The 10,950-nt window shown below is 43.6% G+C and overlaps 1 protein-coding gene across 4 annotated transcripts; it reads left to right on the top strand.

Annotated features, from left to right (window-relative positions):
* Positions 1–1,935: 1,935 nt before the first annotated feature.
* Positions 1,936–9,449, top strand: LOC108924801 (olfactory receptor 5AN1-like). 4 transcript variants are annotated; one of them, XR_001965335.2, is made up of 2 exons: positions 1,936–2,170; positions 3,980–4,015. XR_001965335.2 is itself a non-coding variant. In XM_018736372.2 (2 exons), the coding sequence occupies exon 2, from the start codon at positions 8,277–8,279 to the stop codon at positions 9,222–9,224; it is 948 nt and encodes a 315-aa protein (XP_018591888.2). In that variant the 5' UTR covers positions 1,936–2,137; positions 8,253–8,276; the 3' UTR covers positions 9,225–9,449. The 4 variants fall into 4 exon arrangements, 3 of the variants coding, with proteins under 3 accessions (XP_018591888.2, XP_018591886.2, XP_018591887.2); XM_018736372.2 differs by lacking the exon at positions 3,980–4,015 and adding an exon at positions 8,253–9,449 and having other exon boundaries at positions 1,936–2,137; XM_018736370.2 differs by lacking the exon at positions 3,980–4,015 and adding an exon at positions 8,253–9,449.
* Positions 9,450–10,950: the final 1,501 nt, after the last annotated feature.

Below are 10,950 nucleotides of genomic sequence, written 5' to 3'. Positions count from 1 at the left end.
TGGACCACACTCCTGGCTGAGTGGTACCCAAGAGAATGAAAACAACCACCCGGACGACCTCCGAGGAGAAGGGAAGACGATCTCGTCAGATGGGAAGGCCGCCTGTGGAGGAGAAAAGCAAGGAGAAGGGACAATTGGAGAACTTGTTGTGATCGGAGCTGTCTAAACAACAGCTAATGGACCGATCGATCCAGGGATCCAGGGGAGATTTGTGCATCATCGGCGTTCGAGTGAAAATGGATTTTATGGCTCTGTCTGAGCCAGACCTCACAGACATAGACAAATCAAAGAAAGGAGTAGTTCTCAGAAAGCTGCATGTTCTAAAGAAGTTATCTAGACGAAGGGCAGTACTTTGTCAAGAACTCTGGTCACTGCCGTTTCAGTGCCTTGGCCAAGGCAAAAACCTGACAAATTTTTTTTCTTTGTTGTGAGGCTTCTGCTTTTCCCAGATGATCCAAGAAAAAGAGCAAGTTGAAGACTGCTGGAAACTTTTGATCACAGTCACAGTGGACTATTCTGCAGTTGCTGCGTGTCACTCGAAAAAAGAATGACCTTGGATATGAGCACTGTGTTGTGACGTGGTTAATGCAGTAAACCCAGCAGTCCTGTTGGGTATTTGAAGGTTCCTCGTCAAGGATGTGTTCTATCCTGAGCCAAACCAGGGATGGCCAAATGACCAGTGAACAAACTAAAGGGACCACCTATAAAATTATTCCAAGGTCCAGTCCTGTGTTCATGAATGGTCAAAGCCAGGTAGTAAGAAAAAGGCAGATGTGTGGTGTCCTGTCCAGTGTTCTCTGGGGTTGTAAGCCATTCGGTTAGATGGCCACACTTGGAGGAAGGGAGGTCCATGTTTCATTTTGTGTCACCATGACTCAGTAAGTTAGCCTCATTAACTGTACTTCATTAGGACACGACTGACATGGCTTGTGCTCTTGGATATCATGTACTACGTTAGAGTGACTTTCTAAACCCATGCAAGGTTCAGCTGTGGGCAGTTTTATCAAGAGCCCCTTTGATGACCACAGCAGAAGGATTCACGTTTTCATTGCTGTCCATTGAGCTTCTCTGTGGTCTCAGATGGTCTCCACGCATGTCATGATTCAGCTCTTGTTTTAGGCCTTGTTTCCAAATCTTAAGGTTGGAGCAATTTAACCCAATAAGGAGGTAATTCAAAATGACACCTTTGTGTTTGACTTGTTACAAATCAGTGCTGCAACAATTTGTCAGATTGTGAATTTCACAACAACTCCTTGACAGCTAAATGGTCCAAGAGGAGCCCCACATGGGCTCTTCTTTTCAGTGAGAGTTTGGCTTGTGCTGCATTAAGTTCTCACCCTCCGTCAACCCTTGTTTGCATGTTCCCACTGTTATCTCCATAATAAATATCCATTTCAGTGGGATGTGATGTGGGGATATTTTAGTATAGATAGGTGTCACTTTTGGCGTTCAGGAACACAAGAACATTTTACCACTGAAATGAAGGGTAATTATGTCTTTAATTTATGAGATTTTGCCTTTCGAGGGGTTCCTCAAGAATGATTCACCTTTTCGTAGGCAGGGTGAAGACTGGACTAGTGTGACACGCAAGCAGTTCCTTGTTAAATGGGACACACACTGGTGGTGTGGGCCTTCATTTCATCATCTTATTGATATTTATCTTTCTTTCTCGCAGTTTATTAGCACCCTCCCAATCTGTTCAGTGTATCAGTTCACCTTCAGTGTGTGGTTGCTAAGCGTGGATCCAGTAAGATTTATGTGTTGACTTGAATTCCCAGGATATTGATGGCTCCATTAAGTGATTTATTTTACACTAAACTCTCACATGAGTTCATGGAGCTGAAATGTCACACTAAAAATAACCCAGCTGACTTCAGATTCCCTCTATGGCTACAACCAAGCGTGAGTTCTGAACTGCCTTCGAGGGAATTTACCCATCACTGGAACTAAAGACACAGGCCAGTGAAAATCACACGGTGAACCTCATACAGTTAAGACGTCTCTTGGATAATAAATAAAAGGTTGGTCAAAAGCAAGGCCGTCCACCTTTGGGGCCCAACATCTCAACAAATTCTAAGAACTCGGCAACAACAAAAGAAAAAAAGCAGCTGGAACAAGAAGAACCAAGAGGAGGAAAGTGAGCAATGTGCTGCTGGAATTTTAAATATCTGTGAGCCATTCATGCTTTTGACCTTTAGTGTGTGTATTATTTGGTATCCACTATATGCATAGCTTATACACTTTTTACACTTTTTTTAGTTGTTTTAATGATTTGTTTGAGACCTTGGCAATACTTTCACTTTAAAAAACTGAAACAGAAAAATGTATGTCCTTGGTTTACCGGTGTATTTACCAGTATTTAGCTACCTATATATCAGCATCTAAAAAGATATATAAAGGTATTTTATAATTAAAGGTATTTTTGCGCAGAACCTCAGTCGTTATTGATACTATTAATTCAGCTCACAGATAGCCGTAAAAATAAGAATGAAATAGTTATGCTTTCTGACATTTTCAAGCAATTCAAATGTACCTTTTCAGAAAACTACTTATATTCCAAAATGCAGATTGAACATTCTATCTGTGAGCTGAATTAATAGTATCAATAACGACTGAGGTTCTGCGCAAAAATATAAATATATAAATAGTTTTCTGAAAAGGTACATTTTGCTGGGAACATTTTAAATCCCTTCTTTTTCATGAGAGACAAACAATACAGTGGGACACACGCCCATGGTGACTTTATTCATACTCTCTGCCTTCTATGAAATAGATGACATGAAATATTTATCTGCTGCAATCTTCCTGTTTTTGTACCTTTTCATTATTATTACAAATGTTACGCTGATCGCAGTCATTTATGTTGAGCGAGTTCTGCACAACCCCATGTACTTGTTTCTATGTAACCTGGCAGTGACTAGACTCTATGGCAGCACCGCTATTTTCCCCCTCTTATGAATAATTTAATTTCCTCATCTCAAGTACCACCAGCCTGTTGCCAGGTACGGATCTTTTGTTTGCACACAATGCCATTGTGGAATTTATTATTTTAGCTGTCATGGGCTACGAGAGGCTCCTCGCCATCTGTCACCCGCTGCAGTATCGCAAAGGTGTGCAGACTTTCTCATGGCTTTACCCCTTTACCGCGTTTCGTGCCTTTTATTCAGTAACGTAAACGTGAGCATTTTGTGGGAAAACAACAGACAAGCTGTACTGTATGAGCTGTTCCCTTGCGAAGCTCCTGTGTGTAGATCCAGCTGCAGTGAACATTGATGGCTTACTGTCAGTTGTGGTTTACTCTGTTCCCCAGCTGTGTGTGACCTTCTACTCCTACACACACGTCCTTGGAATCCGCATTCTGTCGTTGCGGGAGTCGAAAATGAAGGCACTAAAAAAACATGTGTCCCCCATTTATTTGCCTTGTTAAATTATTATATTCGGTGATTGTGTTAATGAATGACACATTTGGGCGACACCACGTCTCCAACCAACCACCTGTTAAAGGACACCAGTCTACTGCAGACTATGTCCCCCATGAAGAGTCTAGGAAAAGGACCAGACGCTATTAGATTACGACATTTCCTTCTGGCCTTATTACACGTCGAAATAAAGTGGCTCTTTAACACCTCAGACTGCTGGTAACGAATATCATTCCCACCAACATGCACCATCATAGTCGACACGACATTATCGGCCAAAGAACTGACACGAGCCTCGATGTCGGACGCACGTGTGCGTGGGAAACACTTCACTTCTCTTCGATTCGCTGGCAACCAAACCGTCGACTCTCCAACAATAAGCACATTGCTATTATTATCATGTCCAAGCTCAGCAGGCAAACTACTAAGAGCCGCATATCCACGTTGGGTTTGAACAGTAGGGCATGGGACGTGGGCACTCTGACCGGCTTGCGGTTATGCAGCCCCATATGCAGGAAGCTGCGATGCACTGTGTTCTAACCCCTTTCTATCATTTCCAGCATCAAGGCTCTCAGCAATTTGTGCTACGGTAGCTCTTCTGTGGGATCGGGCCAGACGATCTAGCCTTCGCTCCCCACGCCCATCAATGAGCCTTGGGCGCCCATGACCCTGTCGCCGCTTCCCAGGTTCTCCTTCCTCGGACCGATTTCGGTAGGTACCGACCACCGCATACCGGGAACAGCCCACAAGACCTGCCGGTTTGGAGATGCTCTGACCCAGTCGTCCAGTCATCGCAATTTGGTCCTTGTCAAAGTCGCTCAGATCTTACGCGTGTCCATTTTTCCTGCTTCCAACACATCAAATTCAAGAACTGACCGTTCACTTGCTGCCTAATATATCCCACCCCTCACAGGTGCCACTGTACTGAGATAATCAGTGTTATTCACTTCACCTCTCAGTGTTTTAATGTTGTGGCTCATCGGTGTTTGTCTTTTTTGTTGTCGCTCTTCACGGCTATTTTTTGACAGTCTTTACCAGTTTGACTTTAATCACCATCATCCCCCCTGGAGAAGGAGCTGCACCAGCCAATGGACCTTCTCCTGTGCAACCTGTGTGAACAGGCTGTATGGCCCCCCTGCAAGGTGCACAACACGGTGATGGTGCCCTGCTGCAGGTTCACGGCCCCCATGGGGGACTCTCCCAAGTTACTCTTCAACGCCATGCTGACATGTTTGTGTTGGTCCATGGGCTCACTGGTCCTCTACACTGACGTTGAAATACTGGCGACCTGCAGGAAGTCACAGCAGGGCAAATCCAAATGCGTACAAACCTGTGCGTCACACTTAATAAGCTTCTTGAATGACGTCACCGTCACCCTCTTTGACAGGTTCAGCAGCACCTTCACATCCCTCAGACTTAAAAGTTTTATATCTCTTCATGGATGTATGATCACCACCTCCAACTCAACCTCTCCAAAACAGAGATTCTTTACCTCCCAGCTGGCCTGTCCTCCTGTCACGACCTCTCGATCAAACTGGACAACTCACTCATTTTGCCTGGCTTCTTCACTAAGAGTCTGGGAGTAACGATTGATGCCAGTCTGTCATTCTCTCAACATATCGAAGCCACAACCCGGCCCTGCAGATACATCCTGCATAATATTCGTAGGATCCGTCCCTGCCTTACTACTGACTCCGCCCAACTACTTGCCCAGGCCATGGTGACATCCCATCTGGACTATTGCAACTCTTCTGTGTGGCCTTCCGGCTAATGCCATCAAACCTCTGCAGCTTCTACAGAATTCTGCTGCATGAGTTGTGTTTGATTTGCCAAAGCGTTTCCATGTATCTCCTCTACTCATTTCTATGCACTGGCTTCCTATAGCTGCCCGAATCAAATTCAAAACCCTGGTTACTGTGTACAAATGCATCAATAGAACTGCTCCCAACTATTTACAAGACTTAATCAACCGCAACACCTCAGTCAGGCCCCTTCGCTCGTCTACTTCTGCTCGCTTGGTGGTCCCGCGAATGAAAAGCAAAGCTCGGAGGTTCTCGGTTCTGGGTCCGTTGTGGTGGAATGACCTTCCCCTCTCACTCAGAACTGAGGAAACTCTGTCTGTTTTCAAGAAGGGTCTGAAAACCCACCTTTTCCAGATCCACTTGGCCCAAGATCTCTCCAGCTCATTTACGGTGTAATTGTTCATGCATCGTAACTCCATAAGCATCCCCAGATACAACCTTTATTCAGCCATTACTCTGGTATTGTACTGCTCATTTTTGTATCTTATAATATTTAAAAAACAATGGTGGGAGGGTATTGGGATTTGTCTATCCTGTATTTTATGCACCTACTCGAACAGTGAATCTCGGTGCAGCAAGTGGTAGGGAACAAACTAGGTTTGCTTGAGACTTTCATGTCTGCAGCTATGTCTCCTTCTCTCAATGTAATGCATAAATTGTACTTTTGCTGAGATGTATGTCGCTTTGGACAAAAGAGTCTGCTAAATGAATAAATGTATATCGGTTGCATTTTTAATCACCCCCCCCCGTGATCAATCCCGTCATTTATGCCATAAACCTCACTCCTATTAGGACAAGGGTGAGTAAAGTGCAGTAAACTGCTTGCAGACAATGTAAAGGATTGTACATCGGCAATACTTACGTCATTAATTTAATTACTTAATTAATTAACCTGCACATTCCCTTGATTTTACCTCGAAGGAATAGATAATGCTTCTGACTTCATTCATTCATATCATTTGTGACAGGCTGCCACCGTAGGAGAGTGCTGAGTAGGGTTCGAACCACAGGACGGCATTTGGACAGAGCTGGACAGCAGTATCTTATGAAAGGCTCTGCATATAAAAAACTCAGTCATCTTTAATAGAAATGGGGGAAAAAAACAATAAATAATGACTTACGCATGTTAACAGTGTTGTATTTTAAACATAGTCCAGCGCGAACAGGGTCGCTCCATCCAGTGTGGGGGGACTGGATTCGATGCCCACCACACACCAGCCCCCAGAACACAAAGAGTTGGACAACGAAGAAGGAACCTTTGAACTCATGTGATCTGGCTGCTGCGCATTCATCCACTAGGTATACAGTGTTAAGTTCCTTACAGTTATTTCCCTATTTATAGAGCTGGGTCATTTTTACTGGAACAACATAGGGCAAATACCTTGCTCAAGGATACTATAGCAGGAGGTGGGATTTGAACCTGCAACCTCTGAGCCTAAAAGGCAGCAGCTCTAACCACTACCAGCTGCCTCACCTAAAAAGCCTGGCTTCTTGTAACAGGGATGGTTATAAAAATATTAATAGAAAATTCATTGGTCATAAAAAGGGCAGGAGGGAGTGCAGTGGGTGTGTGGCAGCGCAGTGGGTCCAGCAGGTGTCTGCTGTGTGGTGGGTCTGAGGTTCAAGCCTTGGTTGGGGTGCCTTGTGATGGACTGGCATCCCCTCCTGCTTTAGTCTTGTGCTTCTGGGTGATGTTCCGGATTGCCACGACCTCACTTGGGACAAGCGGTTGTTGGCGATGGATGAGGTAGTTCAGTGACCTGCTGCTGCTTTTGGATCCAAAGGTCACAGGTTTGATCTCCAGCTATAGTACCCTTGAGCAAGGTACTTATCCTAAATTGCTCCAGTAATAAATAACTTGCTATTTATGTACAGTACAAGTTAGGGTGAAAATGTTTTCGCGGAAACAGTCATATAATAGGGCTCAAAAACTTTTCTAAATTGACGTAGACAAAAAAAAACAGTAAAATACAGAAAACGTTTAATATTTATGTGCCTTTTCCCAAGGCCAAAGGGCAGCTGATAGCGCAGCGGTCCGAGGTGCTGTCTTCGGACCCGAACATGACCAGTTCCAATCCCGCCTACTGCAGTACTACCTGTGATTAAGGCCCTATTGCTGGACTACTCCGGTAAAAATATGGTGAGGTGAACAGGTCAGTAGCTGAACAGTGTAGGTGAGTCTAGAGAAAAGTGTGAGATGAACAAATAAAAGTGACCTTTCCGTAAATCAGCGCAGTGCATTAATGCCTAATTGTGTTAACGCATTCAACATGTTCCCAAGCGGTGTGGAGGAGCTGTCGCAATGTTCAGAGAAGAGCTGCTCCGCACTTCCGGCACAGTTACAGACTCGCCGGTGGTTTATTCTCCGGGAAACGGAGCACGGGGTCCTTTTTCAGGGACACGGAGCCGCAGCTGTCGGTGTAAAGGAGGGCGAAGGATCGGGCAGCGCTCGAGGGACCATTCGCTGCCCCCAGTGCCACAAACATGACAAAAACAATATCAAATCCCTGCAAACTCCACCCTCGCAAAGATACATAAATACGCACAGTATTGACCGGCGGCTGCTGTCCGAGCTCAGTAAAGAGGAGTGTGAGCGTCAGGGTTTCCTTCACCATATACTGGTAACAAGAGGAACAGGGTACTAATGGTAATTGTAATACTTGCTCATAATAATCCATTTTCAACCTTGTGCATTCAGTGCTTGACAACGAAATTATTTGCAGCAAAAGGAAAATGAGCAAAATCAGTCTTATTTCTAAGGGTTCATATTTTTAAGGAACCTCAGCTATGTCCAGGCACCGGGTGAAGAAACGTCATTATTATTTGCTCATTACAAGAGCTCCGGGCAGCAGGGAGGGACATTTCAAAAGCACAAAACAGCATGTTGTCTATCTATCTATCTATCTAGATGCACCTGAATTTCTATCTATATCTAGACGCACCTCAGTTTCTATGTCTATCTATCTATTAATCAATCAATCTTTTTTTTATTTATTTATTTAATAAATTCTCAAACTCTTCTCATTTTCAGAGCTGAATTCATATTCCAGGCTCCATGGACACATCCCCCGCTGCTGTGTTCACCTTGTCGGGAGCAAACGAATCCTGGACTATGAAATACATCGTATTTGCTTTCACAGCCCAAGGTTATTTCTTGACCCTCTTTCTAAACATCACTCTCATCGCCGTAATCGGCCTGGAGAAGGAGCTCCATCAGCCCATGTACATCTTCCTGTGTAACCTGTGTGTCAACGGGCTCTACGGCACCCTTGGCTTCTACCCCAAATTCATGTCGGACCTTCTCTCCGACTCCCACGTCGTTTCTTACAACGGCTGCTTGCTGCAGTCTTTCATCATCTTCTCGTACGCCTTATGCGAGCTCACGAATCTCACCGTGATGGCAGTTGACAGGTATGTGGCGATCTGCAAACCTCTGCATTACCATAGTACTGTGACACGGGTAAGGGCAGGTAAAATGCTCGTGTTTGTCTGGATGCTTCCGTGCTGTTCAGTCGTGTTGTCCATACTGATCACGACCAAAATGTCCTTCTGCGGAGGGACTGTACAACACAACACACTGTACTGCAAATTAACCATCTCCACCTGCAGAGAACAACTGCTCAAGTTTGTCTTCAACGGAATATCTACAAGCTTTTATTTGTCCATGGCCTTATTCGTCGTCTACTCTTATGGTAAAATTTTTTTTGCCTGCAGGAAGTCCAGACAAAACCAGAGTAAATTCGTACAAACTTGTGTGCCGCATTTAATAACCTATTTACACTACATCTTCGTCGTTCTCTGTGACTCGTTCAGCATTCGTCTCAGCGGCACAGATCTTCCTCAGTGGTTTCAGAACTTCATGTCGGTGGCGTTCTTAGTCACCCCCCCTGTTCTCAATCCCCTTATTTACGGCATGAATCTCACTCCTATTAGGACAAAGATACGGAAAATGCTGCAAATCCGGCAAGAAAATTGCGTATTTTCCGATTCCTCAAAAGAGTAAAGCTGCTCGAGTCGAACCACCATATTATTCTTACATTTAAATGTAAAGTTATATCATTCGTCATTGTAGCATTATTAACAGTATTCAAACACAAGGATACGTAGGCACGTTTTTGTTCAATGTACGCCAGTTGTTAAGATGGAACATGAATACTTTGTTTGCATTTGATGTCTCCTGAAAAAGAATTCAAAATAAATTTCATAAAGTGATGCATTTCATTTAAAATGTGGGGTAATAATGAATAATAAACTTTTGAAATCAAACGTGTCTGCAAGCCTTAAATACAGGGTATCTGGTATCACACTACACTCAAGGTCAATTTAAGGAAATGCTCCAAAGTATACCAGCAACAACTAAAGGACTTTATACACAGACACGGCCTTATCACAATGATCTAACTCAGAAACCATAATTTCTGGATCTGAAAGGGTCTTTAGGGAATAGGGCTTCATTAAAAGGGACAAAGTTTCACAGCAGCTTGGAAACTTGTAGGTTCCTGGTTCACTTTTTTTTGAGGTATGGGGGTTTAAAAAGACCTAGATTTCTTACCCTTATTTGTCATTTTGATATAAAACCTCATCAGTTAAACAGAGAACATACATCAAAACATGTCAAAACTGCAACTTTAGGTGGATTAAATGTGCAATCGAACACCCTTAGCTAGTTTCTCTTTTTCAGCAGAATTATAGGGCTTCTGGGGTGGGGTACGAACCCATCCTGCATTTGGTAAGAATGTGCCTCTAATCCAAATGGAGAGAAATGAAGCACTTAGCAGCGAAGCACTTTTTCACTGTAAGAACCACACAAGGCTTCCTGGTGGCACAGCGAGTAGAACTGCTATCTCACAACCTCAGGATGTGGGTTCCATCCCTGTTCAGTCTGTGTGGAGTTTGCATGTTCTCCTCGAGTCTCGGTGGGTTTCCTCTGGGTGCTCTGGTTTCCTCCCACAGTCCAAAGACATGCTGTTCAGGTAGATTGTCGACTCTGGAATCATTCATAGTGTGTGAGTAACAGTGTTTCACTGTTGTATGGATGAGTGACCCATTGTAAGTAGTGTATCTAACAGTGTAAGTCGCCTTGGGTGAAAAAAAAAGTGTGATAACACTACATAGTAGTGTTTACCGGAAGTCGCTTTGTACAAAAGCGTCTGTTAATGTAAACATAAAACACAAGCCGTCCACACAAGGTACCAGGTGAAGAACACATCATTAAAAAAAAAATACATCGCCTTTCCTTTGCCGTTATGCTTTGTAGTTCTTCAACTGGTGTTCAAATATCCAAAAAAATCCAACCACTACAACCCTGCATTGGAAAAGTGGTTATTGATAATGAAAATGAGACATCACAAGACAAGCTGGAATCGTTACAAATATAACATGCTGGTCTTACCATTATTTTGGTATTTTAATATTATGTAACAGTTGATTCAAGAAGAAATAATAAATATAGTCATGAGTGAAATTCAGAACAACTTGTCCTTACGTGACCTATATGTGCACGTAATTCTTTCAAAGCACCAAAAAATTTAATTTCTAGGTCTGTCTGGTGACTACAGGTGGAATACCTCTCATACATTTTTCAGAGCACCAGATGAGATGGTGTCTGTCATTTGAGGAGTCTTCTAGATGACCTTATTGTTAGTGTTAAAGAAAAGAGCTGTAGAGTCATGTTTCACGCATGCACTTGCCAAGGCGAAATGCAGCCTCCCTGCTACAGGCTATTGAGG

The sequence above is a fragment of the Scleropages formosus genome, chromosome 3 (assembly GCF_900964775.1).
Source record: "Scleropages formosus chromosome 3, fSclFor1.1, whole genome shotgun sequence".
NCBI lineage: Eukaryota > Metazoa > Chordata > Actinopteri > Osteoglossiformes > Osteoglossidae > Scleropages > Scleropages formosus.
This window is presented reverse-complemented; position numbering and strand designations above follow the sequence as displayed.